Source organism: Brachyistius frenatus, unplaced genomic scaffold (assembly GCF_029030835.1).
Source record: "Brachyistius frenatus isolate BFR_SWC_R1_liver_20210118 unplaced genomic scaffold, ASM2903083v1 Contig_288, whole genome shotgun sequence".
In the NCBI taxonomy this organism is placed as follows: Eukaryota; Metazoa; Chordata; class Actinopteri; family Embiotocidae; genus Brachyistius; species Brachyistius frenatus.
This window is the reverse complement of record NW_027210887.1, coordinates 331,765-347,989: the sequence shown is the minus strand read 5'-3', so window position 1 is coordinate 347,989 and position 16,225 is coordinate 331,765. Positions and strand designations below refer to the sequence as shown.

Sequence of the window (16,225 nt, the reverse complement as noted above, 5' to 3'; positions counted from 1 at the left end):
CTCACCACCCTCAACTGCTAATGGTGACATTTATTAAATGTGCTGAAGGAATACGTGCTGCAATGCATGCCGGTCCCGAACATGCACAGGTTTGAGGGATAAACAAAACGCTGTCAATCCAGAGTAAAAAGCGTGGGAGGGTTGATAAAGGGCTCAGTGGGAGTGTTTTACTGTTAAGTGCTTGCACGGTAATGGCCTGAAGCTCCTGACGGCAGCCACAGTGTGACTTCTCTCACCCACCTGGAGGTAAGCTTTTAATGAGTCTAACAACCTATTTTCTTATTTCAGCCTGGGCTCAAACACGCATAACAGAAAGGGTGAACGTGACCTGTGAAATATCAAGGTTGAAGAACAGAGGTGCACTGCTGCAGTGCAGACAGACAAAAGATTTTTCTGCTGGTGGATTAGTGTCTTGATAGAGTGGAAAGGGAGTTTGGGGATTTTCTTTGTATTTGTGATTAATTGTATTGCAGCCCACAATATTTGGTTTGAACTTGGTAAAAACAAACGTGATGCAGTTTTGGATGTATAAAGAATGAATTGTATAATAAAGACTACGTGGATCACGTATTCACATCCTGAAAGTTATGATGCAAACCAACATAGAAATATTTTAACCCTAAATGATCATAATGATCATTGAAGTGGCCAAACATCTGTTTTTCAAATTGACATGATTACAACTGCTTGCATTTAAAATCTGTCTGATGAGGTTTTAGCAGAACAAAATTATTTAAATATCAAAGGTATATATGCAGAATGGCTCCTATCAGGATGTTATTTTGAATACATATGTAAATTACATTGTAGAATCATTAGCACTGATGCATTAAGATGTAATTAGTATGGTTAAGGTCAAGTCTGGCATGTTGGCCATTTCCATTTTGTTTTTCAGAAGTGATCATATTTGGAGGAGCAGGGGCTGGATCTGACTGAGAACCTGAGGACACTGCGTCTGCCCACCTATACCGCAAACCTGACTGCACTTGGTATGTCAATCAAAACAGGCACACTTTTAAGCATACCTCTCTTTGCATCCCAATATCTAATCAATTATGGAATTATTTTCAGTAGGACTACCAGAATACTGACCAGAAGAAGTAAATGTAGAAAATGACATCATAATAATGTGTGGACATTTTTTATATTGACTTTGTATTTCATGAGAGAAGTTGATGCTATTTAAATGGGAGTCTATGGAGCCTGAGGTTTTTTTGGAGCCAACCTGTGGCCCACAGCGGTATTGCACTTTAAGGCACCTCTGTATTACCTTCAGTTTTGAGCTGGAGACCAGATCCATTTTTATATAGATAGAGATAACTCACCAAAAGGTACATTTTTGTTTAAAATTGTGTGGTACTATTGTTGTTTTCCACGAGTGCTCGTTTTGGATTGTTGTGAACAAGGTGTTTCAATCTATCGTTGAGCACTGAAAAAAATATTTTCAAAATTCGTATCGTTGCAGACAGAATAAAAAATAGAATTCACAGCATTGACAACACCTCAAGTAAAACAAAGTAAAATAGAAAGATAAAGGAAAGACTTGCCTTAGTTTAATGTCAAGTTAGAAGCACTCTATTATGTGCTAATGAGCAGCCATCAAAGAAGATCATGTCTCAATTATTACACCACTAAGTCAGAAAGGACACAGTAATTCTCAAGTACATGAAAGCCTTGCTTGTGACCTTTTAGATTTCAGTGTCAGTCAGTCATCATGAGCAGACTGCAAGGCAGCACGCCAGAGAGCAGGCTCTATTCCGCCATACTGATCAGGGCAGGAAGCTTCATCCTCATTTATCCAAGGAAAGTAATGTCCAACACGATATACTCACAGTCGGGGGGTTCACAGGAGCAGATGGAGATTGAATGTCCTGCCCGAAGAGCAGCAGTGGTTGATAAGGTAGAGGAGAGTGCGCTTTCCCCCAAAACAGATGTTCACATCCATAGGGGATTCTTATAAAAGGGAATTAGGATTTGAACAGGCAAGCCCACTTCCTCAACCTCTAACCTTCAGGATACAATTCAGAGAGGTGGAATGAAAGACATACATCAAACCTCTGAAGTTCTCCTTCAGCTCTTTGGGGAACATTTACAAACAAGGTTTAATTTTCATGAGTAACAGTCCCGAGAGGCGGCAATGCTTTATATTTTATAAGAGTAATAAATTACAGTCTGGTGCACTCAGTGTGATCAAAGCTTGAGGATGGGGGTTTGTGGGCATAAGGATGATATATATTCACGTACAGTATGAGAGAGAGATCTAAAGAAAGAGAGAGAGAGATATTTAAACACATGCAGGAGAGGTCAGCTTCAAGACTGAACCATTGCGCTGCCCACACACTCCCACATGCTCAACATCATTAAAAACAAAAGGGCACGACTAAAACAATGCTGCAATCTGTGATGCAACCAACAACAATTGAGACAGATCTGTTGGGGTAAGGATGCATCATAAGGATCGCAAAAGAGCTCGTTTCCCTGCAAATCTTCTGCCACCACAGATGTCCATGTCTCCTCTTAATCACAGCCTCTTGAACTATCCATTACACATTTATGAAAATATTATCAATCACCTACAAAATTGAACATTTTATACGTATAATTATACTCACTTACAATTAGATCATGAGCCGAACAGAAAGTTAGTTTTAAAAGATCAATAAAATCAGAATTTATGAGCCACAGCATTTGCTTTAAAACATTTTTGGCAGGGATGTACTGAGTCAATTAGTTCTTAAGGGAGCTGCACTGTCTGTTCAGCTCACTGGTTTGAACATTTATTGAGTAAGTTACGCCACCCGGTGGGCTGGACAGAATCCAAATAATAGAGAAATTAAGGACAGATCTTAAGAGAGCCGTGACACAGTGGGATATTTGTGAATATTTTATTTATTTGACAGAAGGATGCAGGGAGGAAGTGCAAAATATTCACTTCTCTTTTGCTGTGCTTGTGATTTCTTTTAAAAACCAAGCTGGTCGTCAGTTAAAGATACTACTTGTTGGTTTTTCAGAGCTTCGGGTCCATCACAGGTCACCTCCTCCAGAAAGAAAACATTTTGAGGATGGACAGTAAGCCACCTCCACAGATATTCCATCTTCCCATCACACTCCCAGGGGTTACCTGTGATAATCATCCGAAACGAGGGTTTTCTGTCATCCAGCAGGCCTGAGGGGAGATGCCGCAGCTGATTCTGATTGAGCAGCAGAAGTTCGAGGTGTTGCAGACCCTGGAGGAGGGTCGCTGGCAGCACCTGGAGCTGATTCTCCTGCAGAAACAGATGGGAGAGCTTAAGGTTGTGAGCAAAGGTTGCCGGTTTCAGGGAGATGAATTTGTTTCCGGCGAGGTTTAGTGTCCCCAGGTGATGCAGGTCCTGCAGGGCGTCAGGTTGTAGCTTTTGCAGGTTGTTATGACTCAAATCTAGATTCTCCAGCTGGGGCAGCCTCTGAAGCAGAGCCGCTGGGATGCTGGTTAAACGGTTCCCAGACAAATCCAGCCAGGTGAGGCCGCTGTCGCCAGGAAACCACTCTGGATCTGCCTTTTCAAACAGGTTGTTCTTCATCACCAGATTACGGAGAGAGGCGTGGCTGAAGACTTTTGGAGGCAGATGAACCAATTGATTACCAGTGAGATCCAACGTGTTGAGGTGTGGAACGACACCCAATAGGTCTGAAGGAAGGCCTGTGAGGTTGTTGTGATACAGCTGGAGGTTGTTTAAAAGGGGCACAATGCTCAAGTCAACAGCTGTAATACTGCTGAGGTTAGTGGACTGGATGGACAATCGTGTGGTGTTGGGAGGTAAACTGTCTACAGGGAAATGTGTGAGCGAGCTTTGGCTGCACTCCACCTCTGCACCTGAGAGTGGAAAAGAGCAGGAGCAGAGATCTGGGCACGAGTAGGCGCCTCTTCTTTGGGAACCACATTCAACCAGTGTGGTGAAAGTCAGGAGCAGCCACAAGTTCATCTTTGGAGCCCTGTTCTGGGAACAAAATATACATTTTAAGCACGAATGATTTACCGGTAACAACTAAATTGTGAAAATTGATGATAATAAATGCATTCCTACCTGAAACGGACAGCAGATTTGATCCTCTGTTTTTGATCACGGATTTGGTTTTATGCAATGTTGAGCATATTTGTTCACAGCAGTGAGTCAGGACGAAATGTTGAAAGAGGCAAACAAAACCGAGCAAACAAACCAGTTAATCAGCTGGTGACTTGACTTGTTTCTGTACTTTCTAAAAGTAAAGATGTTACCACACAAGGATCAATATTTTCTCTTTTCACTACTGCAAAAATAAGTGATGCAACCCTATATATTATATGTGATGTAAATAATTGCTCTGTGCAAAACAAATTCAAAAAGGAGGAGTTTAATGTAGCTCTTTAATACATTTTAATATTCACATGAGATGGATTTCTTTTTGTTAGAGAACATACAGTTTGTTAAAGTTAAGCATTTTGGAAAATATCCTTATTCACTTTTTTGCTGTGAATCAGATGAGCACATCATGTTTGTCCATTCAGTACAAAACTAACGACTGATTAACACAAAGGCTGGAAATAAAGGGAAACGGTTAGCTTGGCTCTGTTCAAAAATCCACCTGTCATCTATTCCTTAAAATTTACCAAATGTTTAACTTTTACAAGACTCTAGGGGTTCTGATAGGTGGTTTGTTATTTAATTATGAACAGAGCTGGGCCAGGTGTCCCCATTTATGCTGAGCTAAATGTCACCATGTGCGAGTGGCATTGATCTTCTCATCTAAATCCCATCAAGAAAGCAACACACGAGCTTTTAAATGCATTCAAGTAAAGACAGAAAAGACTAAATGTTCAATTTATTTAATATTTAATCATACACTCATTCACAAAAGGGAACATTTAAGTGATTAAAATGTAAAGACAGTTGTGACAGGCTGAATTGAATACATTTCCATATCAGATCATAACAAATATGAAGAATGTTAAGACTGAAGATTTAGTTCACTTTCAGTCAGTGACATTACTGAGCGCCCTGTTAGAGACTCAGGTCTGGCACATGTGATGGTGTCTGGCAGGAAAACCTTCTCCTTGTTCTCCTGAAGCCATCTCCACAGGTACCCCACCTTCCCATCGCAAAGCAAGGGGTTGACTGTCAGGTCCAGACCCTGCTCATCGAGGGACTTCAGCTGGTCCAGCAAACCTGTAGGGATGTGATTTAGCTGGTTGTCATCCAGACTCAGGTGTCTGAGCTGTGTGAGCTCCTGAAAAAGGTTTTGGGGGAGTTTGTTGAGCTTATTTCGAGTGAGGAACAGATTGGTGAGGTTACGCGTGCTCTGAAATATGGAAGCATCCAGAGTGTCCAGCTTGTTGTTCTGCAGGTTTAACCTCTCAAGTTTGGTCAGCGGTTCCAGAGAATTTGCAGATAACTTCTCCAGATTGTTGCTGGAAAGGTCAAGCACCTCCAGGTGGGGCAGCTTCTCAAGCAAATCTGTGGGAATGTTTGTTAAATGGTTTCCAGACAAATCCAACCAGGTCAGGCTGCTGTTGGCAGGAAGCCACTCAGCATCAGCTTTTTTAATCTGATTATCCTTCAGCACCAAGCTACGGAGAGGGGCGTGGCTGAAGACATCCACCGGCAGATCCATTAGTTTGTTTCCTGTGAGATCCAAAGTGGTGAGGTAAGGAACGCCCCTGAGAAGGTGAGAGGAGAGACTCTGCAGGCGGTTGCTGTACAGGTGGAGCTCTTGCAGCAAGGGCGTGGCGTTCAGATCCAGTTCGGACAGGGAGGTGATGTTTGTGAACTGGATTGTCAGCATGGTGGTGTTCTTTGGGAGTCCCTCGGTGGGGTACTCTGTAAGGGGAACCTGATTGCAGACCACCTCGGTTCTTCTGGTGTAGCATTTGCAGAAAGCTGGGCAGGAAAGAGCCCCATGGCAGAAAAATGCCAACCAGAGAAAAACGAGAACACACCGGCACTTCATGACTAGAAGACAAGGAGAACACAGACAGTTAAATATACGAGGGAATTATTGCAACACTGCAAAACGTCAGACCGCAAATAAAACCGGTACAAGGGACACATCTTTTCCAGTCATGCACATGATGTTCAGTAACATGAGTAACAAAATAAACTTACTGATGTTTTCCTGTTGAATGAGCATCAGCCAGACAGCTTCTTACATCAGAGTCAGTAGTGGGAGTCATTTGGGAAAAAGAATCAGCCAATCTAATCATTACTTATTGTGTCAACAAGAACCCGTCACTGCACAGTCAAGGACGGACAGTTGCAACAGACTGAGTGACTCTGATCTGCAGGGAAAGTACAAAACCTAGCAGCTCTGATTTTGGTGATTTGTTGAATTAAAATACTGCATTTCTACAACTACTGCTGATTGTGAAACACGATGTTGAATTCATTCAGAACTGCAAGCTATACATGTAAATACTGTGGATTTGATAAATATTGGAAAGGAGGAGGAGAGAGAGAGGGAGGGAGAGAGGTAAAAATGCATCATCATCATTTTAAAATTAGGTGGATTTGATTTATCTTGCTGGAAATTCATTCATCATCAGAATATCCGAGTTCATAAGAATGTCTACTTAGCAGGAGCAAAAAAAAGTATTCAGAAGCAAACAGTATACATTTACAGTTTCTATTTTTCTAAAAGTTTAGAACAGTCGGTTTCCGTTTATTTTCTGTCTCCACTGTATGGATTGCAAACAGAACTATACTGACACCACAAGTAAAATCTTTTACTTTGGCAACAGTGGCCACAAAAAAATGTAAAAACAGTCCTGCATTCATTTTTATAAATCCAAGTAAAAATTCACGAGTATTAGCAGCTTCAGGTACAAATAGTACTCTTGCAGAAAATGTCATTTGTGTTATAGATGTATCTTTTAATATTGCAAAATTATATGGTGTATCATTGGATTATAACTGTATTACTGATGCCTTAATGTGCGGCATTGTACCACTGCAGCTGGTCATGTTGGGGCTCATTTGAACTATATTAGACTGGTGGGTGGAACAATTATCATAGTTTACTGTATATTCTACAGTTTATCACACTTCAGGTGTTATATCTTGAAATAATGTTGACGCCTATATAATATCTTCTAAAGAGTGGAAAATAATCCATGCCAGTTACAGTTTAATAAACTGTAGCTATGAGACAAAACCGAGGCGGTAAAGAGCAAAGCCAGGACAAAGTTGAAACTTCTAGAAGCAGTGGCCTACCAGTGGGTTGGCCATTACAAAGTTTATGCTCTGCATAGATCTATTTATGTCCAGCCTCATATAATATATGTAGTCAAGACTTTGAAGGAATTTGGCAAATAAACCGATTCCGATTGACCACAGAGTTGTAGCCATGACAGTAGAAAATGCTTCAAATATGGATATTGCTGCAAAGAAGCTACACATTCTCAAACGTGGATGCTTCACACACATCGTCAACCCGACAGCACAGTTGGAAGGCGGCATGGGATGGAAGAATGGAGGAGTGGACGTTCATATGTCTGGACAGAAAACCTGAAAACATAATGCCTCTGACCACAGCTGTCATCAGCACGGAGGCATGAAAAACTAAAAGATTTCAATTATAGTGGAAATAACAAGGTTTGTGTGTTCAGTGAAATCTTGATCTCTGAAGTAACAAGTAACTACAATTCTTAAATACGGCAAATTTCCCTCCGAAATATAGAGGAGTACAAATATAAAGGAGAAATACTTTGGTTAAATGTGTACTAAACTTATGACCACTGGAAAAAAGCTACACCTGTTTATAATGCAAATGAAAAGAGCAGAGATACAAGAATGAACGTACATTCATGAGGGGGAAGAGAGAGACCACACTCATCTGTACAGCAGGTGTCATTCATGGGTCAATTAACCAGATCACAGAGCCACACAGCTGATTGAGAGAATGGATTAGACCTGCAGTATGAAATATGATTTTAGCAGATGGGCAACATGATGAACCATTACATTATGTATGATGAGTGCCAGTTGGCTTTAGGCTGTTCTGAAAGATTTATTTCAGTCAAGCCCACTCACTCCACATGCACTTGTGAGATAGAAACAGACCTATTCTGGTATAGTTCAAATGGTCTCCTGAAATACACTGCAGTCAGATGTAATACTGCGACAGGAAGGATCACAACGGTATGACTGGAACATTTCTCTATTAATAATGTGTCTGTAATACCAAACAATGACTGGTTATTGATCTCATTGTCCTTTTTGGCAATGTTTAGTATCATTAAACAGCTTATACGTAGACTTTTACATATACTTTGCACTCTACTCTAGTTTCCACCCAATTTTCTCCGCAAAAACCAAGTAAAACTCATTATAAAGGAGTTTAAACTCTCTTTTTATAGTTCTTACATTACTTCACTATTGCTTATGATTCATTCTCTACATTATCTTCAAAGGGGAGTCTGATAAAAGCTTTCAAATAGGAAATCAATGCACAAAATTCCTCTTTAGAGTCACTGATTCAAAAGCTGTAAATCTGTCTTTTTTTAAAAAAAAAATACATTTATGAATCAGGCCAAAATCTACCATTTGGGTTTTTAAACATAACTGAGAAGTCAATAATTGTCTTGAATGGCAAGAAAAAAAAAAACACTGTTCCTGTTCAAATCACATTATTCTGTCATATTTCATGATGGATATACTTTGTGTAATGAAAGAAGTCCAAGAAATAAAGGCTCAAAAAGGTATTTGATCTTCCAATCAGGAAAAACAATTGTATTCATACATTTACAGGACAAGCATAAACTGTATAATGTGCTGCTGAGTTATATTCATAAAATAAAACAATCATACTATCCGCTACACTTTCTGTGCTACAATACACAGACAGATCTCTTAATCCTATATACAAATGTTCACACACATGCCTAACATTTCACAAACACAAATCAAAGTGAGTCTGACATACAAAAATGTCCATGTTTTTGTCACGATGATTATTAAAAATAGCTATGGTTGTTCTTTTTCTTTGGATGAAGACCCGCTGTAATACGAAGACTGATTTTCCTCTTGTTAAAATGAGAAAGGCAATCCCAGTTCTCATGACGACAGCCGGCCTCTGTGAATGTGTCTGTCCATGATTAGTGTCAGTCTACTTCTCTGAACAAATAACACACGTAGGCACCGCGTCCAGACCACCATCATTAATCCACACGGATGAAAATACAGGTCTCTGATTAGCCAGGGTTAACTGTGAAGAGAGAGGGAAATAAACAAAATGATGTGAAAACCTGGCACGTGCTCATCTGAATGGCAGGACTTCAAAGACACGCCCACACTAAATCCACAGATACTAAACAAGGAAGCTACGTGGTGTCCACACAATGCGAGTAAAATGCATGAAAAGCAGAAAGACAAAGGAATAATCTTGGTCTGCATGTCTAGGTTGATGCTAGATTGGATGAGTCGGAGCAAAGAGGATCTTCTCAGCCAAACTGGTATCACGCCAAGGCGTGTAATACACACAACGATTCACCAGAAGACAGCCTGTCAGTATCACTGTTTCGCTTCGCCTTAGCAGGAGAAACACGCGGTTATGATGTGTATAAAGCTACAACTGGTGGCGAGTTACCTTACAGGACTTTTTGTTCGGCACAAAAACTACTTAGAAAATGGTTTCTTTAAAGAAATCCACATTGATTTACCACAGACTTGAACCCTGATCTCCTGGGTGAAAGTTTGCTGTTGTACCCATCCAACCACTCCAACCTGCATTAACTTAAGCAGATTTTGTATTTCATCAGATGTCCTCCGTCACAAGACTCATGTCACATGTCAAGTGACGTGCATCTACTGTTTATGCCGAGCGAGGTCAACCATCACACTGACACGTTATCCTCTGGTGGACGGGCCGTGATACTGGCCTGTCTGAACTGTGTGCTGCTGTGACTGGTTGTTTTACTGTCGTTCAAATGGTCCTTCACTGTACCCTATCACTACTGGCAACCCTAACCTGCCCACAAAGTAACAACCAATCACAGGCCGATCGTCCCTCTCCCTGATCCGACCTAGCACCAGCGATGTGAATATTTACAAGAAGTAACAGGTTGACATGTTGGGGAAGATGCTTATTTTCTATTTAGTAGGCTAAGCTTAGCATGGAGACCAGACAAGGAAAAATAGCTCGCTTACTAAATCTGCCTACCTGTACCTTTAATGGTCACTAATTAACAGGCAGCAACTTAACTTGCAACACTGATGAAGTTCAAACAATGAGTTTATAATTTGCACTCAAGTGTAAATGTTGAAATCACTCAAAAACATGCTTCTGGTTACATTAAGGCCTCCTACAAACTGCAAACACACACGTCTCATGCAGAGGTCCAGTTACCCTCTGTCCATCCTCCTTCACTTCCTTCAGAAGAACATATCATCATCATCATCATCATCATCATCATCACCGACATCATCCAATGCCCAACTCCAGCCTTTCAGGTCAAAGTCAAGCAGTCTGAAACAGTAAGTGTGAGGTTCAAGGAGGGGTCAAAAGCCTTCAGTGATTCACAAATCTGTTGGGGCGTTACATGCCACGTTCAGCAGGGGGCGGTGTAGAGCTGATAGTAGTCCACGGGTGACTAAAAGCGCTTGTTATGATGAGAGGGTTATTATGCACAGCAGCACAGAGATACAGCGGGCGGAGAGGCTCACAGAGCGCTGCTACTTACAGTCTCCCAGCATGAGAGACGTTACAATGGTTGGGGTCAGAGGTGAAGAGGTCAGTGGAGGATGATGCGGAGCATGGGGCCAGTGCTGAAGGATGAAAGCCAGTTAGGGTGTGGCTGAAAGTACAAACTACTGAGTGTTTTAACTGTCACAGAAAACAAGACAGATACAGTTAGTTAGCTCCGTAATGGTTTGATGCCATTTCCTACTCAGTTAGGTCGATATTAATGCCGAGTGAGGCGCCATGTTGGAGCATTAATGCTGCATACAGTGATATGTGAATGTTTCAGGAAGCTTGTTTAAAGCCAGACAGAAGCTTTGGGCCCCTTTCATCAACAGACACAACAAAATGGTTAAACATTTTTTTTTAATATAGATTAAATTTCAAACCAAGTCTTACTGAAAAATGAATGGGTTTTCTTTGTAAGAGTTCAAGATTTCTATCCTCATTTTGGGTCCCGAGGACACTTAGCACCACAGTTTACAGTAGATTAAGTTGTCTTGTGATGAAAAAGGTTGAGGTAAATGGAAAAAAAAGGAAACACAAATGAGCTGCTGATAAGCACCAGATCATCCAAGTTAAATATTAGTTATAATAATTATAACTGCTTTTGGAAAAGGGTATTTTCAAAATCGAAATTCAACCCAAAACTTTGAGGATACGAAACTGTATCCTGAAAGACGGCAGCTGAATAAGGAACAGACGCTTTTACAGGGCCGTGACATTTTGACCATATATCCTTAATTGATTTAGTCAAAACACGGTAGCTGTGCTCATTAAGTAGTTTGTTTCGAAGCATCTATTGCCTTTTCTCGCAGCGGACTGTATATGTCCATACACCGTTTTATGGTTTTAACATCGTCTTACAGATGACTGTGAATGAGATGGTCACACAGTGGATCAATAGTCATTGTATCTGAGTACTTAAACATTTCCAAACTGCTTTTTCTAGGGTTGCTCACCTCGGTTTTCCCGACTGCTGCTGCTGCTGTCTGCTGGGCTGGATCTTGATGGCTCCGCGGTGGGCCGACAGGTGGGGAGAACCCCTGGGTGAAGGTCGAGGGGAGATCCGTGGAGGGGAACGTGATGTTGCTTCCAGGGGAATGCTTGGTGCCGCAGAGGGAGGACCCATCGTCGGGTGTTTCCTCGGGATGCGTTTGAGGAGGTGACTGACCCAGCGCTGCTGATCCTCCTGAGAGCCGGTCAGCAGCAGCAGGTCTTTGGCAGTGGACATGTCATAGTTCACTAAAGGATTAAAAATAGATCAGAAACAGAGTGAAGATGAGAGATTTCCTCTCCTCCTGGCGCGAACAGGCATTTTTCCATCATAATCAAATCCAAGGCTTCAAAATATCAACAAATCATCATCACAAAAACAGTGTAATTCAAAAGCCCCTCAGATATTTAGCTTTTACTTAACATGTGCAGTTTATCCTGTGAATACTTTATTTTGTTGTAAAGTAAAAAAAAAAAAAAATCATACAACTAAAATATTGAATGTATTGTATCTTTGTGGAACTAATAGTTTCTACAGAACCAACATCCATACATTTGGGATAGTGTTTTCCATCATTCAGTGCATAATCTAATAATTATTTAATTTTTCTAGCAAAAATAAACATTTACTGACATTTAATTGTTGGCAATACAAAGAACAGGAAGCTATTTGAAGATTGTGTTGGGCTCTCGTAAACTGGGAAGGACATTTTTGCAATTTTCTGAGTTCAAAAGAGCAATTTGAAAATTAATCAATAGTTAATTGACAATGAAAATGTTGGCTCGTTGCAACCCTGAATATTACATTACATTTATCTGACTCTTTTATCCAAAGAGACTTACAATAAATTCATTTCAACCATGAGGGTTCAAAACCAGAACAACAGGAATCAGGAAAATACAATTTCTTCCAGAAAGCCAAACTACAAAGTTCTGTCAGAAAGTTCCATTTTAAAATACTAAAGTTCTGCTGTTCAAGGTGAAGGAGGACGAGGTGTGCTTTTAGTTTGTGGTGGAAGATGTTCAGAGTTTCTGCTTCCTGATGTCGTTGGAGCTCATTCTACCGTTTAGGAGTCAGGACAGCAGAATATAAATCTAATTCAACATGTTTTTATAGTCAGAGATCAAAGCAAACAAGCACAACGATGGTGGGATTCTCATCTTCTAATTTTACTCCCTGTAATATTCCAACAACCTCGCTAAGCTGCAGGCATTGGGGCTGTGAGCTAGCGAGACATGTGCACCAAAATATATGTACTCCATAATGATGAGAAAACTTTTGGTTCCACGGTAAAAGCTCTACATGACCTCTTGAATGAGCATACTGACCCCTGCAGGGTACAATAACCTCCTCCTTTTTGTCCAGGTGGTCTTTGTGGCACTTGGTGTGGCAGCGGCGGCACTCGAGGGCCGGCGGGGGCTTGAAGACGTGCCACAGGGGCCGAGTGCAGGCCTCACAGCTGGAGGGGAAGTGGTAGAGAGTGAGGATGAACTCGTGGCCCTTGTGGCTGATGTAGGAGGGTCGCTCACTGTACGCCGTGGATTCCACCACGACTTCCTGCTCGCGTTTGCTCTCGCCTTCATTGGCATACAGGATCTGGAGAGAGAAAAGATTGAAAATTGAAGGTTTCATGAGGTAAGAAAAGCATACCTGATCCATACCAACGGCAAGTGAAAGAAGGGAACGGGGACAGAAAGAGAAGGAAACGAAGAGGGTCCTTGCTCATTACCTGGAATATCTTTGGAATTTCTCTGGCATCTGCTCGGTACACATCAGTTTGAGTGACAGGTCTGACATGAAACAGCTTACTGAAGGAGGAAGAGAGATAGAAAAGTTAAGTGTGGAGCTCAGCCAAAATAATTAATGTATTTACTACTCTGTGTAGATTGATTTAACTCATTGTAAGTAAAGAAAATGATGTAAAAAGATACACCAGTTATAGCAGCAACTCATACTTTTGTTGTGCTGGGTTGAGCTGATTCTACTCACATTATTCTACTCATTTATACTCAGTCATTGTCTGCCACGACAGCTGCACAGCTCCTGAGCACCCCTGACACTATCCAATCAAAGAGCAGACTGACGGGTCTACTGCCATGAACTGTATTGCAGATATTTGCAGTTTCCAGATAATAAATCCCAACAAAATGAAACATTCTTAGTTAAATCTCTAGACAAATACTAAATGGATAGTCATTAAACCTGGTAAAAAATATGCATGTTCCTTCAAGATGACTTAGAATTCCTTAGCTTTGTATCTAAAGCCCAAATGTAAAATTGTCATTTTTCCAATACTCTGCTGTATGATTAAACATCTGCTGCCATTCCCATCTGTCTCTGCTTCATGTTTAATAAGTTACATGCTTCAATGTTGCTTTCAGTGACTCACTCGATGTCCAGGGTCATGAACGGGTTGGCTTGCTCTCGGTCCAGCTCACTGTTATAGAACAGGATCTTCTTGCTGCTCACCACTACATACTGTGAAGGAAATGGAAACAGTTAAGAGTGGCAAGTGACTCATTGGTAAAGGTGATTTCTAAGAAAACAGATTTGTACATATAATGTTGGATACGTTACCTTTTTGTCCCAGCCAAACCGCTTTGTGTTCTTGGTAGGAAGTGAAATCCAGCCCTCCAGCCTGGCATCTAGGGAGTGTAGAGAAAACAGGAAAAAGTTACCATAAAATGGAGAACAGCCTTTAATCATCTGAATCGCTTTAAAAGAACACCACGACATTTTTAAGCTTTGGTGGCATTTCCGTCAAGCAGACACTCAGAGAGGAAACGATTCCTCGCTAAAAGCAAAGGGCAAGCTCCTTGCTTTAACCAACAGCAACAGAGTATTCAGCAGGAACGACAAGGAATCACCTGCACAGAATACAAGAGGTGTTTGTAAAGAAAAATATATTACAATTGTAACCTTTAATTATTAGTTAACAAAAAAAGCTTCACACACAAACTTCACTCTCCCCACATCTTCTGTCGTGGAGTAAACTTTCCACAAAGCTGGGCAGTTTCAAGCTGTGAGTATTCACGTGTCTAATGAACATTAAAAAGGATTAAAGCACAGCAGACACAGAGTCAACAGACTGCAGGGATTAGCTGCAAATTTGCAGGGTTGAACAAGGTAGGAGTTGTTACTTTCCAAAGTGAGTGAGTTTAGAAAAAAAAAGAAAAGAGGAGAACACTGGAAGTATTAATAGATAAATGTTATAAAACAGTGTTTATGGTCAATTGCAGTTTATAGTTTCCCAGGTTTGAAGTGCCATGCAGGGTCACCTCCAGGTTCAGGCCCAGAGGACGGTTCATAGGTGAGAGCCAGGGGACGTTGGCCCCGCTCCTCCTGCCCGTCATATTCTTCCTCCTCCTCCTCCTCCTCAGAGTCAAAGAGAGTGCGGGCCGAGCGAAGGTTGGGCCGCGTGTCGATGCAGACAGATTTGTGTGTGCGCTGGTAGGTGAAGGACATTGATTCTGAGGTGTGAGAGTGAGTAATGCGCACTGCACCGGACCACAAGAGAGAAGTTGAAGTGAAATGAAGGGGCGAAAAAAGGAAGAGGAATAATGAGGAAGAAGTGAAAACAAGGGAAAAAGAAAAGGAATGCATGCAGAGATGTATTTGTATACACAAGTGTCTTTGAGCATTTAGATATACATGTTGGTGCCAGATAAACAAAGAGTTAGAGAATAAGTCTCGACCTGGGTATCCCTCTCCCATGTCCAAGTCGTTGCCACTGCTGATGCTGGTGGAGTCCAGAGAGTGAACGCTGAGGGAGGTGATCTGGCAGCGAAGCTGTTCGATGTCACTGTCTTTACTGTCCAACGCCATCTGAAGCTCCAGACGGACCTGGTTCTCTTCTGCTATCAGCTGAACAACAAACACAAACAGATTTTTAGATGCACACAGTTCTTTGTGCTACATTATTTATCTGAGCAGGTTATTAACCGGAAGCATGGTGCACAAAAAAGAGCCTCTGCAATAATTCGGAGAAACAATCTTTACACACGTAATTCCAACGACAAAAGATGCCCATTTTTTCACTTTTGCTGTCAACCTGGAGGAATTTCCTCCCATCCTACTACCAAAGAACAAACCTATTAATTCCAAGCAAATGCAGAAGTCAGTATCTCCATCCACATCTTGCTGCGCAGTAAGAATTGAAATTCGTCATAGAAACTCAGCCCCCCACTTTCTCCACTGACTCAGAAATACAGATGTTTTTTGCTTTATGTATATATTTCTGTGCATCTTCAGACGGTGTGGGTGTACTGACCGCCTGCATTTCTGTCAGCTCTTTCTGGTATTTGATGATAGTGCTGTTGAGTTTCTCCTTCTCTGTTCTCAGCTCCAGCTGCAGCTTCCTGTTTTCCTTCTCCTTCCTGTGCACCTCGGTGTCGATGGTTCGGTGGCCTCCCCGCAACGTCTCCCTTCTGTTCATCACCTCAGCCAGCTTGTTCACAGCCTGCGAGCAACACAGCACGATGTAGCTTTACAAAGATCTATTTATGATAAAGATGAACTCAGTAAATACGCAGGGAAGCC

General features: G+C 41.4%; 3 protein-coding genes across 6 annotated transcripts in view; all 3 read right to left on the bottom strand.

Moving 5' to 3' along the window:
- Positions 1–2,871: 2,871 nt before the first annotated feature.
- LOC138635062 (leucine-rich alpha-2-glycoprotein-like) lies at positions 2,872–4,120 on the bottom strand. The gene is made up of 2 exons (XM_069722373.1): positions 4,065–4,120; positions 2,872–3,977 (listed from the first exon to the last, which is right to left on the bottom strand). Exon 2 carries the CDS (start codon positions 3,960–3,962, stop codon positions 2,961–2,963), a length of 1,002 nt encoding a protein of 333 aa, XP_069578474.1. The 5' UTR covers positions 3,963–3,977; positions 4,065–4,120; the 3' UTR covers positions 2,872–2,960.
- A 235-nt stretch (positions 4,121–4,355) lies between these two features.
- On the bottom strand, positions 4,356–6,222 carry LOC138635059 (leucine-rich alpha-2-glycoprotein-like). Its single transcript, XM_069722369.1, has 2 exons — positions 6,120–6,222; positions 4,356–5,966 (listed from the first exon to the last, which is right to left on the bottom strand). Exons 1-2 carry the CDS (start codon positions 6,142–6,144, stop codon positions 4,966–4,968), a joined length of 1,026 nt encoding a protein of 341 aa, XP_069578470.1. The 5' UTR covers positions 6,145–6,222; the 3' UTR covers positions 4,356–4,965.
- A 2,491-nt stretch (positions 6,223–8,713) lies between these two features.
- Positions 8,714–16,225, bottom strand: part of LOC138635070 (rho-associated protein kinase 2-like) — a 32,946-nt gene continuing 25,434 nt past the window's right edge. The window contains exons 25-34 of one of the 4 annotated variants that reach the window (XR_011312053.1): positions 15,957–16,145; positions 15,382–15,550; positions 14,965–15,183; positions 14,264–14,331; positions 14,076–14,164; positions 13,416–13,494; positions 13,015–13,282; positions 11,652–11,934; positions 10,691–10,775; positions 8,714–9,216 (exon numbers count right to left, since the gene is read on the bottom strand). Coding sequence is in view for 3 of the 4 variants with exons in the window: in XM_069722379.1 (XP_069578480.1) it covers positions 10,383–10,476; positions 11,652–11,934; positions 13,015–13,282; positions 13,416–13,494; positions 14,076–14,164; positions 14,264–14,331; positions 14,965–15,183; positions 15,382–15,550; positions 15,957–16,145 (1,458 nt within the window). In the remaining variant the exon portion in view is untranslated. Of the gene's footprint in view, positions 9,217–10,356; positions 10,477–10,690; positions 10,776–11,651; positions 11,935–13,014; positions 13,283–13,415; positions 13,495–14,075; positions 14,165–14,263; positions 14,332–14,964; positions 15,184–15,381; positions 15,551–15,956; positions 16,146–16,225 lie in introns of all 4 variants that reach the window. The other 3 variants (XM_069722379.1, XM_069722380.1, XM_069722381.1) reach the window with 3 other exon arrangements.